The 18720-nt window shown below is 37.1% G+C and overlaps 2 protein-coding genes and 1 pseudogene across 3 annotated transcripts in view; 2 read left to right on the plus strand and 1 right to left on the minus strand.

Annotated features, from left to right (window-relative positions):
• Positions 1–18720, minus strand: part of thrab (thyroid hormone receptor alpha b) — a 628197-nt gene that overhangs the window by 359787 nt on the left and 249690 nt on the right. The gene's annotated exons all lie outside the window — the stretch shown is intronic.
• On the plus strand, positions 82–1875 carry LOC122355279 (borealin-2-like). Of its 2 annotated transcripts, none has more exons than XM_043253376.1 (10): positions 82–291; positions 361–492; positions 566–606; positions 697–748; positions 826–896; positions 970–1019; positions 1236–1319; positions 1409–1475; positions 1562–1648; positions 1738–1875. In XM_043253376.1, exons 1-10 carry the CDS (start codon positions 162–164, stop codon positions 1786–1788), a joined length of 765 nt encoding a protein of 254 aa, XP_043109311.1. In that variant the 5' UTR covers positions 82–161; the 3' UTR covers positions 1789–1875. The 2 variants fall into 2 exon arrangements, with proteins under 2 accessions (XP_043109311.1, XP_043109312.1); XM_043253377.1 differs by having other exon boundaries at positions 841–896.
• The window catches only part of LOC122355803, a 29780-nt pseudogene continuing 21692 nt past the window's right edge, over positions 10633–18720 (plus strand).

Here is an 18720-nt window from a genome sequence, read left to right on the forward strand (position 1 = left end):
AAAAGCCCACCCAGGCCAATAAGTGGCGCTACTAAACCTTTTAAATAGGCGATTCGCCAATCTCTATTAAAACATAAGAAGGTTAATTGGTGGACACGTGCTCCGCGTTTTGTACTGTTTATTTAAAAATCCCTGAAGTTCTGTGTCTTCTTATTATTGACATGCTTCCACGAAGAGCTAGAAAAATCAGTCAGGATTCTGACGGTCAGGCCGATGGGCTGCACAACTATGACCAGAAAATCAGACTTACCAAGAGAAAGGAGCTGTTTATACAGCAGTTTGAGAAGGAAGGTAAGTCGTATATTATAGTCAACACGTGCTCTTTCTGTTTACGCTTGTTAACGAACCCAATCTTTACAGCCCAGGACCGGACAAATGAAATGGAGGCTAATCTGAACAAATTACTGGCCACTGTGGACCGAGTCTTCAAAATAGAGCTGATGAAAATGCCGCAGTCGCTCCACACCACGCTGATAAAAGACCTAATGAATGGTACGGCGATCACCGAGCCTGTTTGCCCTGTCTTTTAATTATTTTTTTTAACTATTTATAATCTGTTTTTCAGACGATGACACGTCTGTGGGGGAGGTCACTATGGCGCTCACGGTAAAATGTTTTGCTTCCCTCTGGTGTTCACTCAAGAGAACCTCATCATTTACGTTGTACGTGTTTTCTTTTCTTTTTTTCTTTTTTTAGTGTGTGTCTCCAGAAATTCAGAAACCCTTATCTCGAAAGCCAAGCAAAAAAGGTTTAGTCAAACTTTATTATTATTATTATTTTTTAAATGTAGCCTTTCTTCGTGGTTAGTTTTTTAATTTCTTCCAGGTTTGAGTGCCACAGTGGGCCAACAAAGGTCATCCGGTCAAAACAAGACCGCTCCAGTCGAAGGCCCAAAGGTACTAACCCTCCATTGTGTAATCTTTGTGGGTGCCTTTTTAAAACCTTTACTTATGAGCCTTGCCATCACAGAAACCTGTTAAGAAGACCCTGCACAACAGTAAGAGCACTGGAAGTCTGAGGTAAACATTAAAACCTGGTCTCTTTAGACAAGTCTAATTTTATCATAGAATGGTACAATATATAAATCCGCCCCAAAGTAGTCTTTGGTAATGTCTACATACAAAACAACTCGTCTGTTTTTACTGCAGAGGGTCGTGATTGATTGCCTTGGTGATGAACTCCAGAGGGTTAAATAATTGATATTATAGGGTGTTTTGATTTTTCTCTTTTGACAGGTGTACCTCGACTGTCAGTGCGAAAAGAACCCAAGGACGAGTTGTCAAAATCAGTGATCAGGCATTAGGGTTGGGTAAATTCAGGTAGTGTTTTCCCACTCCTGTGGTTTCACCGGTGAGTTTCTTCAGTGGCGTGGGCTTTCACTGAAATGCTGTCTTGTGTTGATAAACAGACAAATGAGTCGCTCTGTTGGTGATGAAATGACTGCAACAGCCACAATAGTAACTTCCCATGGAGAAGTGAGTTTTGGTTGTGTACTTGTACCCACTTTATTTTTTCCCTATCTCACTATGTTCAATAATGGTTATTTTTACACCTTTTGAAGACTCTGTTCCTTTCTGAAGACAACAAAGACGACATCAATGTAGACTTGTTAGATGATACGGCTGTACATCAGATGCGTAAAATCAAGGTGAGTAGCTTTAAAATCTGCGTAACTTCTTGTGGTTTAAAGTGACACTGAAATTTAGCATAACCTGATATTTGTGGCATTTGTTGCAGGATCTAATGGACTATCTGTGCAACAAAGTGGGCCTCAATAACACGCGCTGATGCTTTTTAATGATCCTCTCCAGCTAGTGTTTTATTTATGTAAATAAGTTATTGTAAAGAGATTTAAAATAAAGTGATTTTATTTAATTTGGTCTGTGGTGGTTCAATCTCATGTAGGATTTCTTTTAGATTTATTTGAAGACTCCCTTAAAAGCTTTCATACTCAACACTAGATGGCATAATTTGCTTCTGTACATTTTTCCTGTTCAAAATCAGGCTTGATTGGAGTGAACTAATCCATTTTGTCAAACCAAAGTAATTAATTTAAATAGTAACTTTAATTTAACCTGATGTGCAAAAATCTAAGCTAAACACAAACTAAGTGGAATATGTGCTAAAATGGTACATATGCTTTGCAGCCATTTAAATGTTTGTATATTTGAAGCCATATATTTATACTTCGTTAATATTCATAGATTGTTTTGAGCGTGGAGTCACTGTGCTTTAATCAACCACCATTTAAAGCACAAACAGTTTGGGATAAGTATCCAGTGGAGGCTTGTTGTGGGCCACCTGAGGCCCCTAGGGGCCCCAGCTGTATCCTGTTACAGATGTCTGAGTGGGCTCTTCTCTTGGGACAATACAAATGGAAATCCTCACTTTGGGTGGTGGGTTTTTAATGTTAAGTATTAATTGTTGCATTTAGAGGAGTATTGCTGTGGCCGATCTTGGTTCATCGCACGCTTGAACTGCATTTCCCAGCCGCCCCTCTGTCACAGCGCGTCTCGTGCAGGAATGGTGCTGAGGCAAATACGCACACGCGCATCACAGCCCAACGGCAACACCCCGCTCCCGCTCGCGCCTGCAACGCTGCGCACTACGTTTATTAGCGATTCTACAGCATATATCAACAACCGCTTTTCTTCGGTCGTAGGCGCGAGGGCTTATTTCGCTATCTTTTTTTATTACTGCTCGGACGCTGGCTCGAGCACTTGTGCGCCGGGCGGTTGAAAGATGCACGGAGCGCGTTGACGTCTCGGCGTGAATGACGATCTAGAGACATACATGACATTGGACTCTGGAAAGGTCTGCGGATAACGATGAGCACCGGTGAGTGTGTCGGGAGAGCGTCGCGTGTACTAATCGTTAGCTAAAAGCCCGGGGATTCGTCTGTGTGTACGCGGTAGCCTGGTTCCACCCACCTATTCACCAGCGCTCATTATGTTGCAGTGCATCCCTGTTGTATGGAAATGCGTAATGTAGTGCTGTCAAAGGTGTGTGGAGGCTGTCTCTTTTGTTTATCGTGGGATGTGCAGCGTGTTTAGTACTTCAAGACTCCCTTTAGTGTTCTGCAGCTGTTGACAGCGAACCCTTTTAAGTTGGGGAAACTTCCTTGTTATTACTAAGGGTTTTATTAAAGAGTAACATTCTGTTGGCCTTAATTTGGGAACTGGCAGATTTATAGATCTAAATGAAGTGTGAATTGTACTTCTCTTCCCCTTTTTTAATTTTATTTTATTTATTTATTTATTTTTTAGATTGGTAAATGTATTTTGATGCTATTTTAAGCCATTGAAGTATGCATGTATAAGAGAAACTCTATCTATAAAAACACATTTTGGATGTATTCGAAGGAATGGGTCTACAATGTTGTCATTCAATGTGGTAGCTTAAGTTAACACTGAGGGTGCTCAAAGGATAGTCTCGCACAATCCCAGGTATTAGTTGATTTTGCTGTCAAGGTGGTCAATATCTCCAGCCTTAATCGACGTCGCCTGTAGATACAATGCTTTTGGGAAACACAACCCAGGATACTTGTAGACCAGGACACCTGAGCCAATACGTATTGCTGTCTACATTCTGTAAGGTTATTGCATGATTTGTGCCAGAAACGCAACTCGTGTGAATCTGACTGATTTAATATCGGAGTACTGAATCCTCATGGGGATGATTTTGTAGCGAGGCTAGTACATTAGGGCAGTTCTTCACTGGGTTTAGTTGAGGACACACATTATTTTTATACAAGGCGTCAAGTGCAGTCCCAACACTGTGGCATGTGTTTTTGTGTTCTTAAAGTGATAAGAGGAAAAATGTAATCGGGTGTTTACAGAACAAAACCCTTTCATTGGTACAGATGTTTTCCCCACTAAAAGTAAAATATTGATTACTTTAATATACATTTTTAGGGCAGTATTCAATGGTCTGTGTTAGGATGAATGGATTTAAATGACATTTTACTTTTGCAGTGTGTATTTGAGTCAATTCACGTCACAAATTTGGCATTATTGACTTTTAAATAAGCCCTTTTTTAAATGATTGACAGCTTTTGTTTGTTCTTTTAAAAAAAAAGTGGACAAGGCTCATTTATTTTGATTTTATATATAGTTGAGACTCGCCAGATGAGAACTGTTGTGTTAAACAAGTTAAGGCTGCGTTTTAGAAGGTATTTGGTTACAATTAAAAGATTGTGGATTTTGGCAGAAATGGAGCAGACTCGATGCAAATTTTTTACAGCTGTTCGAAGCAAACAGAGAAATAGTCGGTGATGTCACTCCTGCTACAGTAAGTCCCTGAGAAACAGGCACTAGCAATTAGCCTTGAAATCTAGAGTGGGCCTGTGACATTTTCCTTGTCCTGGTTTCATTGGTACTGACTGAGAGAGGAATGGCCTCCAGCTTATTCATCAAACACTAGCTATGGTAGGGACAAAATCAGACGGCTCATTTTTCATGTAATGTTGAAGCGTAGCGTAGAAGCTGTTCTAAGGCCGTTCTGACCTGAAGAAATCAGGAAGACACAAATTGGATATCACATATGAAAGTGTTTGAAATCTACACCTTTGCCTTCTGCATGAACCCTGCTGGTTTTGTTAATTGAGCCTCAGTAGGATGCATGCTGGGAGAACGCCATTTCATCATCAGCAGGTGTTTTGGAGGGACGTTTCAAGAGCAGCATCAGCAGGGTTTCCAGGTGTTCACAACAGAACCCTCTCAACTAGCCTGATTGTGTTCCAAGGGTTAAATGCCACCTCAATGGGGCTGTTTCAAAATGTGGCAACATCAAGTAGCCCAATTCCACAGGAAAACTGCAGACTTGGCAACACTGAGTATCAGTGTGTTTTGATAGACGCACACAATAACCCCCTTCTCATCAGCTCCTGACAGGAGTGAAATCTAGGCTATGATGAAAGAAGTGCAGCATGTTCAGTGGATTGTACAGTTGTTTAACAAAAATGCCAATTAGCTGAATATATGAAAGGACACTTCATAGATAAACAATACTAACAAACTCCATAAATAAAGTCTTTATAAAGTTATAAAGCTTTTATTGGTTAAGTATGCTAGGTCTAACCTGACTACGGTCTGTTGGTCGTTTGATGTGCAATCATTGGTCTGCTCAGAATACTTCTTTCTACTTTTAATTCTTTTGTCCTACAAATTATTTATATTAAAAAGGTCTGTAATCAGAGAAAATCATAAATTATTAAAGTTATTAATTGTTGCATGTGTTGGTTTCAATATCGAAACATTCATATAGTGTTTATATTATGGAAAAAGAACAAATCTGGCCAATGGCGTACAAAATACCTTTCTGTTGTCATCATTAAACATGACCCGTTATTTGCACTCTAATGCAAAATTAGCTTCTGTTTACCCATCAAACCCTAAAGGCAAGCTGGCCAGAGATGACCTGCTGCTGTACTTGTGACTCTGTGTGTGTGTCTTTGAGCATATTCTGCTTTAGCTTTCTTCAAATTCTCAAAATAACTTTTTCCTTTGTCACATGTTTTTATGATTGTACCATGGCTCTGCACAACTTTAATAAAATTCATGATGCGTTTTCTTTTGAACATTTTCAGTATTCTATTGGAATGCTTCTCTGCTGAATTTAGTACTGCTGAGTCAGTGCTCAAGTGTGCTTGTCACCCTAGATGGAGTCTCATCTGGTTTGACAAAACTTTATTGCCATCTTACAAGATCTGAAACATTATATACCATTTTTGAACCAAAATCCCATCCATGACAGAATGGAGAAAAACATTAGGAGAAACCTGGCTCAGGTGGGAGCCAGTTTTGGGCCGGACGACCACCACTTAATTTCCAGTTCAATTTTAAACGTGGGTGTGTGGTTCCCTGGTTTGGCCACAGGGTTCATCTAGGTGTTCTGGCCTCTAATGAAGATCATCTTTTGGTGCTAATCCACCATTTGTTCTAAATACGGAGTATTTTTTTTTCTTTTTTCCTTTTTATAAACAATGTAACAATGTAAACTGGTTCAGGCTCATCTAATTGCAGCCTAATAATCTTTAATGGATTTAACTAATATAAGTGTATTATTCTGTTATGTGTAAGATTGAAGGTTGAAGAGATGGGTCTTTAAAACTGACAGAGTGCATCTTCCCGAACAGTGTTAGGGAGATTGTTTAAGACCAGCTGAAGTTTGTATATCGTGCATGCAAAACAACCACCCAATAAAACATTACAATAGTCTAACCTCGAGGTCATGAGGGGAACTTTTCATCAGGGGATCTGTAGTGCACTCTCTGATGCAATGCTGTAGCTGACAGCTGCATGGTTGGAGAGTATTGATTTTGGAAATAAAGTAGTTCATAAAGTGCGTCAGCACCTACTGATGTTTTTTTTCTTCTTCATTAATTTAGTCACTGTATTAAATACCAGTGGTTATGTTTGCTTTTCCTTCTAAAAGAGAGAAAAAATAATCAGATCTATCAGTTTTTAATGCTTTTCTGTCCGATAGGGTACTTTCTCACCAGGCTCTATGAAATACCTCTAATTTTGTTTTTCTCCAGCTGTGCTCCGTTTTCCGTGCTGCTCTCTTTAGGCTGCAAGTGTGCTCATTATACTACAGTGCTAGAAAAGAGAGAGTGCATAGTTTCTGTTGCGTCATCAGTTCTTTCTGCACCACTGAATATGCTAAGGAATTGAAATAAATCAGGAAGATTACTTACAAAGCAGTCTTTTGTGGTGGAAGTGACGGTTCTACCATATTTGTAATAAGGTGCAGAATTTATGCTTTTATCTATATGGAAGCTATATACTTCACACAAGACTAGATAATGATCTGAAATATCACTTTACTGCAGAATTTCTACACTATTAACATCAATTCCATGTGACAGAATTAAATCCAGAGTATTATTGACAATGAGTAGGTCCTGACACGTGTTATCTAACCCCAATAGAGTATTTCTAAGAATGCTGATCCTAATATATCTCTTTCTTCATCAGCATGGATATTAAAATCACCAACAATTAAGACTTTATCTGCAGCCAGTACTTACTACAGTTAGAAAATCAGCAAATTCTTGAATAAAATTGGTGTGGTGCCCTGTATACAGTAGCCAGCACAGACATGACAGGGGATTAATAACTAACACATTTCTCTAGATATTTGTTTATATATTGTTATATGCAGCACCATAACTTAAAACAAGTTACACTCAGCCGGACCTCTGAGAAGTACTGAGAATATTGCTATAATTGCTAATTGTAGCAGCACCTCCCCCTTTACCTTTTGGAAGTGGCTCATTTGTAATACAATTTGAATATGTCTAAATATATATTCAGACTGACATCTCGTTGAATGGTTTTGTCCTGTGTAGTGTTCTTGAATTGTCTCTGTGGTTGTTATTTGCAGATTAAAAATAACATTCTAGTTTGGTTTCGTGTCAGGCTCAGAAAGGAATTATGGAATTGATTTTCAAGGACTTAAAAAAGAAAAACGAAAAAAAACTTTAGGGGCGTTTTTAGATTTGTCTTTAAATTTCTGTTGTCTTATGTCAAATATTTAAATAATTAATATTTAAATTGATCAGAAGTTATTATTTTTAGTACATTTAATCAACGCTCTTACAGTAGCTAACTTTTATGAAAGGTTAAACAGAACAGGGTAAACGGCGCATAAAATGGATTTCTATTAAATTAAATAATTTGCCTATTCTATAAAGACAGAACTATTGAAGCATTTTTTGCTTATTAGCATGAAGATGAGTAGATGTATTTAGATTGTTGTTGTTTTTTTTTGGCCAAATATCTTCAGTCTGGTGGGGAGGATTTGTTCATTTTGGTGGAATTTTTATTTTAGTTTTGCTCAACCCTTGATAGTTTCAGAGCTGTGTGTGTGGTTTGTTGGTGTATCATTGACATGGCATGGAATGTTGCAGCAGAGTGTGATGGTTCTCTACCATCACCCCTCTCATCCAGAAGAGAAGTATCCAGAAGAGTGCTGAGGTTATGGGGACAAATCCAGAATGTAGTATTCGTGTGCTAAACTGATAGGTCAGGTCTGAATTTACTGGTGTTCTCAGCTTAGGAGCTATAAATCAGATGATGGACCAGAAATGGTGGTGTATGTTTTGTTTAATCATTTGAAAGGAAATTGCAGTGAAATTTCAATAATCTTTGTGAAATCTGAACTCAAACTACAGTTTTTATAATACTTTTTTTTCTCTTTTAGAATAACCTCATATTTTTTTTGCTAAAGACAGGCTTAATCTGCTATTTTGCTTTGTTTCCAGATGTTTGATTCAATCGTGGCTCGGCTCTCCGTGCTTACCTTCTCTTGATGGTTTATTTGCAAAATCTTAAATTGTAGTTGCATTCATGGTTTTCACAAATTTCCATAATCGAATGTACTGTAGTTGTCACCCTGAGCTGTGTGTGTTGCTGAGATTTGACACCTGAGTACCGCTGCTGCTCTTTAGAGGAGTCTCAGGTTACTTGGAGAGAGTAAAGGACCTCTGTAAATTATTCATGATTTGAATCTTAAGGGTGTCTGAGTTGAACCAAGCGGAGTACATCCCCATCCCTGTTTCTCTCACTCTCTCTCTTTCTCGCTTATCTCTCTCCTCTTTGGCCTCTATTACTCTCTCCATTAGCTCAAGCAAAGAGGATATAGGATGAAGTTAAAGTGTAAGTGCTGAAGGACTTTTAGATCAAAGTGTAACGAGTGAAGTTGAGCTATTTTGTCACCGATGGTGTTTGAGTACAGAACGTGTATGTGATTGGGTGTGTGTTTTGTTTTTGGTTTTTTTCTGGATCCTGATGAGGTCATAATATGTACAGTTCAAACCCATTGTGTGTAAAAGACAGTGAATGCAAGACGTATGCATATACACAAATACAAAACACATCTTTATAGATCTGTTTGTGTATGCTAAACAACTTAAGTTGGCACACACCAAAACTACTTATCTGCTTCGGGCTATCATCCGTCTATTGATCATGATTGTCCAGATGACAGCCTAAAAACAACCCATATTTTAAAGCAACTAAAAATGACTGCATACAGTGACGAAAACGCCCACAGGGTGTCAAACATTTATAATAAATAATTTCGATGGAGAGAAAAATGAGCACAGATTAGTCAGGCACATGTTCTCCATCGTTGCAAATCGTACAAAGGGAATTATGTAATGTGTTTTCTCTGAAGGCCAAGCTTGGCTCGCTCACACTATCACTCTTTTTTTTCTGTTTTGCCATCTCTCACTTGAGAACAATGCTTCTTTCATATTTTTTTTTTCCATGGATTGTCAGCACAGATTTTCAGCAGTGTCTAAACAATCATTTTTAATGGCGCTAACAGGAACCGATTTAGATTTAGCATGGTAAACAAATATTCTATAATTAATTACTTTATTACTATAATTAAACATGGATCTTTAACCGTGCTAAAGTTACTCACTATGGAGAGGAAAAAAACATGAAATTTGTACTGATGCAAGCGAATGTTGGAATTTGAAAAAGCTCCTGCTTTTATTTCGAAAGGCCCTGACAGGTGCTAGCTGCCCATTCACAAGCCTGATCATTATTCAGGACTTATAGAGGACATGTGAGAGAGTGAGATAGCATTATGACATTGACTCATGCTCCGCTATTAGACATCAAAGAGTGAACCATGTACAGAGCTGGAGTGAGGGGTCTTCAGAGCTGGAAAAGATTCGAGCCCCTCTGACCTTGTGAATACATTAATTTAAATGGACCGGGTGTGTGAAAAGTTCTGCGGTTTATAAATGCCTGCCATAACTCTGTTCATATTTCAGAACTCTCATTAGAGCCACTGCATTCAAGTGTGGTCTTGCTATTAAAGCGCAGACGATAAAATCTGAGCTTGAAACTGTTGTTACAAGCATCCAATCCATCACAGTCCTGTCCTTTTCCAAGGAAAGGTGGATTCAGAATGACAAGGAAAACACAAACAAGTCAATATTAGGTATGAGCTCATGTGCAAAAGTATGTAGTAAAAGGGTTTGAGTCAGATAGGGTGTGGGATAGCAAACCATGCAATTGGTCACGCTATTTATTTTTAATTATTATTATTTTTTTAAGTTTAAACATTTAATCATTAGTAGCCTAATTAAAGTGCTAGAAAAGTGAAAATCTTTAAAATGAAATAATAAATATAAATAATAATTTGAGAAGACATCCTATATACAGATACACACACATACATACACACACACACACACACACACATATATATATATATATATATATATATATATATATATATATATATATATATATATATATATATATAAGACCCATAAGATATATATCTTAGGACCCATCAACAACATAAAAAAAATAATTATGCATTACAAAATATTCTTCATATATATTAAAATCTTTTGATGACATTCAGTTTCCGGTAGACCTGATATAGGTGTATATTGTAAAAAGCGGAAACCTTTAAATGTATGCATGCAGCATGCTTCTCACGTTGATAACAGGTTTATACATATATTGTTTTTTTTTTTCCTCACCGGGCTAAATGATAGTCCAGCTGCGTACCTCACACAGAGAAAATACGGTAAACGCCCTCAGATGTTTGGGAATGGGTGTCATGTTTTTGATCGAGAAGCTTCTATTTATAATGGATTGCTGCAATAGCTCGAGTGAGGCGGGAATCATATGACCTGCGTTCATTCCTGTAGTATCGCTGTGACACGCGCTGTGTGAAGCGCATTTCTCCGTCGCTCGGAGCATTAACATGTACCAGACCGCTGTGCTCCACTGAGATACTCTCGGATATACACACACATATATATATATTTTTAAACAGCGGGCTCATTCTATTATTTGCAGAGAATAGACGTGGTTACGGGAGACGATGCCTGAAGAGAAAGGTAATATTGCTCTTTGACGCTGTTTTGTTAATGTATTAATTTAAGGGGTAGTTCTGCCGCTTTGTAATGGGATCCTGTCATTTACATGTTGCTTACGTTTTAGTGATGTCGAGGCTTGATATACTTTAATGTTATGATAGGCAGCCTATTTAACGTCTCTGAATTTTGAGCGTTAAAGATGATGCCATTTTCATTCATTATACATTGTGCGAATGTGAATTTGCTAAAATGCTAGTATTTTCATTTTTTTTTTTAGATCGAGGCTCTGCAAAACATTATTGTGATGATTGTCTATTAAAACAACAACAATTACAATCCACCTAGATAATATGCATGATTTTGGCTGAAGGACACGCTGTTGCACTCCAGGAGCTCAGATGCAATCTGGCCTCATTGGACAGCAGTCCAGAGATGTTTTTGCTTGTTGTGTGTGTGTGTGTGTGTGTGTGTGTGTGTGTGTGATAGGAGACAGTGAAAACAGGAGGGGAGGGGGATCAGATACTGACATGCTGACATGTAGTTATTTTTTGAGAGCCAATTAAAGAGAAATGTATTATTAGAGGGAGGCATGTCTAGCACTGTTAGGCTAAAAAGCAAGATTATTGATTATTGATTGTCATGTTTAGACACTGCAATGATGTCTACATAAGAAAGGCAGATTGTTGTTGTTGTTTTTTAATGTGTGCAGTGTGCATTAAGGCTGTTAGTGTGCAAAAATGTAAATGTAAAAATGCGAGTTGGTTGATGAGCTATATAAATAAGCTTAGTTGGTTTCCTATGAATATCACTTGATCTTTTACTCTGCATTTAGCAAAATTAGGCTGTTTTTAGATATTCAAAACACTTTGAAAACAGAAATTATCCAGTGTTATCCAGTGACTGTGCTGACTTTGTAACTGAAAATAGGATTTTTTTTTTCACATCACCAGTGGATCCTCTGCAGTGAAATGGGTGCCGTCAGAAAGAGAGTTCAAACAGCTGATTAAAAACATCACAGTAGTCCATTGATTAACTAAAGGTGTGTTTGTAACAAACAAATATGTCATTAAGGTGTTTTTAACGTAAAACCGTTGCCTCCTTTACCCCAAGTATTGCTTTTTGCAGTAAACATCATGTCTCAGGAGAGAAAGATGCCCAGATCAAGCACTTCTTACAAAACAAAAATAGTTTTAAAGTAATAGCGTGACATATTTATCAGCTCCTCGAAGTCTCATTGACAGCAAAAGAGTTGGTAATCAATAATCAGGCACACGACTCGTTGATATCGCAAGCGATACTCTAAATTGCTTGGATGGCCTTGCTGTCACACTTTCACAGGGGCAAACACATCCAAGCCATGATATAACTGCTGGAAGAGTCTCAGCAGCTGAATACCTTAGTGCTGACCTTAGTGACAGTAAACAAACTCTCTTTCTGTGATCTGCCTCTTCTCTAATGCAGGAAAACAAATCGGAAAGAAACATTAAGAAACTAAAAATAAAAGGTAGTTGTTATCTTTGCAAATCAGAACTGGATTTGTACAGTCTGATTCTTTCTATTTAAATTTAATGGTGTATTTGCGTTTCATTTGAGTATGAAATTGGTATATCAATGAACGTAAGTGCGCAAATATAATCTGTGGCATTGTGGGTTTTTTTGTTTTTTTTTACTACCACAATAAGTGAGACTTAGATTAAGTGCTTTAAATCCATTACCGTGGTTCCTGTTGTTGTCCTCCCAGGCGGAAAGCTGCTGAAATGGAGTTACCTCTGGTTTCCTTAAAATGGGCACTCTATGCTCATGTAATTTGCTTTAAAATCCTTTAATCATCCTGCCATGTCCAAGGATCATCCTCACACACAGCTGCAAGCCTTGTGGACAAATTAGTGCTTTAAGTTTCTTACAGAGAGATGTAAGCATCGCTTGGCGATTTGCTGTGACTTTACTACCAAAACCTTTTAATTTAGCAGGATTTTCCTCACCAGCCCACAGTAAGCTACTTGCTTCTCCTCAGCTGTCTGAAAATTGTCTGAAAAAACATTTAACTCTTAAACTAAATAAAACGTGACGTATAACCGCACAGTGATGTATGTATACTAGCTTATGGATTTCCAAGTTATACAAAACAATGACATTAAAGTAAGTGTTATTTAACTATAATCTTTAGCAAATCTTAAAATGAATATTGTATTTTAATACTGTATGGTAAATTATTGTGATGCCTAAATTAAATAATAGAATTTATAATCGTTTAATATAATTAAATTAAATTTAATTTAAATTTTGTGTCTTTTATTTACAAAATAGTATACTTTACCAAGTATACAGCAGTTTTATACTATACTTTATACTAGGTGACAGCCATGAAATACAAATAATAATAATCCGGTTGATTTCTAATGATCCCTCATCCATAATATATCTAATTATTAATACTACTGCTGCTTATAAAATAAATGCTTGCTGGTGTCATTGGATGTTTAAATTATTATTAACGATGTTAATGACATATATTTAGACTATATAACAGTATATTTCTTGTTTAGATTTTTTTCTTTGCATATTTATTTGCATTACTCTGTGGAAACTTCTCATTGGCTGTTTCACTATGCACGGCTGTTAACCTGATGAGTGACATTTAATAAAGAAGAATCATCTAAATGTGACCGTTACAGGTCACTTTGAGGTCAAGACGTGACTTAATACATTTCACAAACTTGTACACTTCAATGGAAGTGAATAAAGATATGGTGCATGCAGGAGACGGAAATATAAACCTCTTCTCTTATAGGGATCATCAAACAGCTTTGACATGCGCAGTGTGATATTTGAGGAACGGGGCTCTTATATAACCCATAACTATAGAAGCAAGCTGCTGTACTGAATTATGTTGCAGCACAAGAGTAATAGATTGAATGCTCTAGTATTCAAAGGCGTTATATCATTCACTCATAACCCAAAACCCACAATTGCATTTGCAAAATAAGTCAAATGACGAGTGATTTTTGGCTAGTTAAATGGCAGAGAGATCCTGCGGTTGGAAATCCGAGCCTTTTGAAATACACAGTCATGTGAGCCATGCGCATGGACCTCAAGCAGAATGTAGTAGGGCATGATGGAATCCCCACGGGTCGATTAGGTGCTCTATTTATGGACAACCTGCTTAAAGATGGATGACTCTGGCTGTATAAACGAGCAGTGTAAGGTGTGTGAGTGTGTGTGTGTGTTTAGGGACATGTAGAACAAACTCTTCCCTTACGCTGACCTTTAGTTGGTCGTGCTTACAGAGGTTTTGATGATATATGATGTAGACATCTGAAGCATGCAGATGAGCGTATGAAGAGAGAGCAGGTGCGGCAGTGATAGGGATCTTTCTACTGCAGCACGGCTTCGTAGCTTTATTACTTTAACCGCAGATCTTTGGCTCAGGTTGAAAGGAATCAGAGGTTTGGGAAAACTCTGGATTGTTTTTGTACTTCACGAGAACTTGATGATGATCCACCCTGACTTACCGAGTTGTTATCAGAGGAGATGTGGTTAGGCTCATAAGATTCAATCACTGTTTTCTCGCTTTTATGATGTGGTTCGCCAGTTTATGGAAGCTCTTTGTACACACTATATTATATGGGCTTTTACACTCGACAGACATTGTGAAAGCTTTGGTATTGACTCAGCCTTACTTTCTTGTGCACGGAACATATTTTTGCAAAATGTTGTTTTTACAGGAGATCAAAAAATTATCAACGTAAATGAATTTTGCATGACGGTGTCTTCATCATTTTGAGTTAACAGTCTCAGACGCTGAGAGGTACAAAGTGTATGAATGTTTCATGAGGTAACCTTTTAGACGCTTTATGATTGGCTGTTTTTTTGCGATAACATTTAACCCCTTTTCAATAAATCTGATGTAAACTCATATAATATTGTAATGTTTATTAATATTTATAATAGTGTAGTGTTTATTAACAGCTATATACACATAATTAAAATAAAATGTATTTCACTTAAAATTAAAACGATATAAAAATGAAACACTGGGCCGAAGAGCGAATACCATGTTTTTCCCCATGTATTTTGTCAATTTTCTTTCACCACTCAATGAATTAAATAGACAAAACATGTTTTTTATTGTTTAAAATAAAAATAAACAATTACGAAACAAAAATGTAAAAATATTTATTTAACACTGAACATTATTTAACAATTCTAGCAGACATTATGCCAACAAAGTGCAATTAAACTCAAAATTAAGTTAATAAAATAATATATTTTGTTTATTTCTGAGATGCGCTTCTTGAATCAGGCATGTGTTTTTTACTGTACAAATAAATGCAGCCTTGCTGGGAAGAAGATTATTTTTTTTTTATATTTTTAGCATTAGAAAATATTACTGATCCCGCTGGATATGAATGCACATGTGTGAATATTATAATGTATTAATAGAGCTGATGTTGTTGTTGTTATTATTATTATTATTATTATTATTTTTGTTGTTAACATTATTATCGCCTTTGTTTTATTTTACAGAGCAACAGTAAAATTACTAACATCTATGAATGATGATGGAGCTTTTTCTCAGCTTTTATTTTGGCGAAACTCACAGGAATACCTTGGCACTTCTTTTTGTTGAGAGTAGATTTATAAACGATTCTCATTACAGTTTAGGAAAGCGTCACATGTATTGCATTGTCACATGCCTTGTCAATGTAATTAGTAATTTGTTAAACGCATTGACCTCTTTATTGCTGGTTGATTGGACTTAAAGCTTGTTTTTCTATATTGGAAGAATACTTTATAGAAAAAGGAAAAAGCTGTAAAGCTGTTTAGGAAAATACTATGTGTCTCCTGTCATTTGACCGTAACCTCAAAAGATTAATTCAAGGTATAAACCATTACCATATACATTTAGCATGCTTAAAAGTGAATTGCTCGTAGTTTTTATTGCGCTTTTATGTCCGCTGTTTAACAACTCTACCTGATCTGTGAAAGCAGGAAATGGCTTGTGCTTTAAACCATTCCCAGCATGCTGTTTCTGGGATTCAGCAGCACACGAATCTCTCTTAGGATCTATAAAAACAAGTTGATATAGCGAAGGTTCACAAAGCGTTTGAGTCAAGTATAAATGAAATGTTGAGCCAATTGGTGGATTAATAGTACAGGTAAAAGGCGTTGACACATTAGCCAGCCTATTTCTGTTTTGAATGGCAGATACTAATTCTTTAATTACCTTTCTGGTTCAGAGGACTTCATATGACTTATTTAAAGGGTTTCTATGTAATAACTTGCTCTGATGATGTTGTAGTCCATGCAGGCCATATGGAGAATGTTACTCACCATTTTATCACATTTTGCTATGTATAGTACTACGATCCTACCTATTTCCGGTGAAATTCCTATTCTACGTATTTTCTCAGAAATATGTGGCATTACAAGTTCAATTTGGGTGAAAATCGAAATTCAGATTGAATTTAAAGAGGTGTCTCGTACTGTGTGGCCACTATTAGGACTTGGCAGATAGGTTGTCTTTCCCCGTGACATGACAAATTCAGTCACACACACACACACACACACACACACACACACACACACACACACACACACCCATTCAGTGATTTCTGTAGTGTCCTCCCAAAGAACTTTTATCTGATTAGTGTCAAAGGCTCAGTAATTCTTAGTGAACGAGAAACCAGCAGCTCTTACAAATTTCTCATCGAATAAGGGACAAATACAGTTTATTTTGCCTCTGAGAACAAGCAAAAACACATTTCTCTGTAGCCATTTATCCCACAGACTTCACAAAGTGAACACCTCTTGTAAAAAATCCCACAACAGAATAGAACAGGACGTCCAACAGAACCAGTTTTGCTACACACCCTTTTAAAACAAGAGGTTGAAGGTCTTTCTCTAGCTGTGTGTTGGACTGTATTATAAAGTGTTTGTTTGAGTTTACACACCTTTGTAATGGAGTAGGTGTGAATATTGAGTGCCAGACGGGCGCAACAGCAGCTTAAAAAATTTACAAAGGAGAGCAGAGCCCTTACGTCACGCATGTCTACTGCAAACTCATCTTCACTGTTACAGTGCTTATCTGTGAACAATGGTGTGAGAGGGCACAAAGTCATGTAATATTTTAGTATGGTTCTCCGCTTCTGATCTGCTAGGGGAAAAAACAAGAATGCATTCCCATGACATTAATATATATATATATACATATATATATGGGTCAATGACGTGACGCCCCCTTTTTCTGTCCGGGTTAATTTTATTTTGCAGAAAAAATAAAAATACATAAAAATTTCTCATCTACTTGTTATACCTTCTTCACCTACTAAACCACTCTAACTTATCCAAATTTTTAAGTTTTTCATAATTTTTCTGCTATCCGAAGTGCCAAAACATCATATGGGGCGACCGTCCAGCCTTGACTTTTGTTAGGACAACTGGTTTAAAAACACTTTAAATCAACTTAAATATATCCCTTTTCTAGTTGGCATAATTTCAAACATGTTTTACATCCATTGACAAAACTATAAAGCATTTGCACATATATTTCTATCATGATATACAAACAAATGTTGTCCGAATTATGTTGATTCTATCCATATCATCCGGGCGACCATCAAAAACCACAATTTTGGGACCTTTATTTTGAAAAACATCTCAAGGATGGGATATTGCATCAGCCAGACACAAGTGAAGACCCCTGGAAACAACTGTAAGGTAACTCAGTCTTTCTCATATAGTAAGAAAAAGCAGTTTTTAACTGCTGTAATGTCGTGAGTCACTTTTGGTCATCATGTGGGGCGACCACCCCAAAACTGTGAATTATCACGTTTTTCTCAAAAATCTATATTTTGATGATAAATTTGATAGTGGCATATCACTAGAAGAAGCTAGTTTGGTTTCTGAGGCTAACTGTTAGCCTCTTATACTTGAATGAACTTGAAAACATCATATGGGGCGACCAAGTATCATGTGGGCGACCACTGCTGAGTGTTTTAAATTATAGATATATGTCCTGTATTTGTAGTTTTCATATTCTATACATCAATTATATACATAGAGTTAATTGTTTAAGCATAATTATTTGTATATTTTATCTTTTTTTTCTAAATTCAGCCATTTTCCATTCCTTTTATAGGGATAAGCATTTATTTTTGTTGTAGTACAATCCTACAGGAAAAATGTAAAAAAAACCTATACAGAATGACATTCCATTTATGTGACTATATTAGTCATTTTAAACAAGTTTTAACCTATTTTACCTATTTCCTAGATGGCACGATTAACAAGCAAAGAGAAGACTGCTCGTTATAGACAGAAAGTCAACTCCGACCCTGCAGCAAGAGCAGAGTATCTTGCAAGGAAAAGAGAGAGGTAAAGAAAAAAGAGCTAGATTCACTAGAGCTACAGAAAGTAGGAGACCAGGGTAGATCAAATAAACAGTTTAGACTGTATGCTACAATGAGCTATTAAACATTGGTCACCGAAACAGCTGTTCTCTAAAGAGAGTAGGTTCAGGATAAGGAGGAAAGGACACAGGTGTAGAATGTGTATCTTGTTGTTGATGAACAACTCTGTACACTATTGTTTCAGCTACCAAAGAAGAAAGCATGAGGAAAGATTCCATATGTGAAGTCAGATGACTTATCAGAGAGGAGAGGAATAATCTGAGAAACAAGTGGAAGGCTGCATCCAGAGGATACAGGGAGAGAAGAAAGAGGGAGAAGGCAATGTTGGACCTGACACCTCAATCCATAGAGAACACTCTGCCAGATCCAGCAGGTGTAGAATTAGTGGAGGGGCAGCAAGAGAGTCCAAGGGGGGGTGTGGTGGTGGATGCTCCACCTCAAAATGAGGATTTC

Source organism: Puntigrus tetrazona, chromosome 12 (assembly GCF_018831695.1).
Source record: "Puntigrus tetrazona isolate hp1 chromosome 12, ASM1883169v1, whole genome shotgun sequence".
Classification (NCBI taxonomy): domain Eukaryota; kingdom Metazoa; phylum Chordata; class Actinopteri; order Cypriniformes; family Cyprinidae; genus Puntigrus; species Puntigrus tetrazona.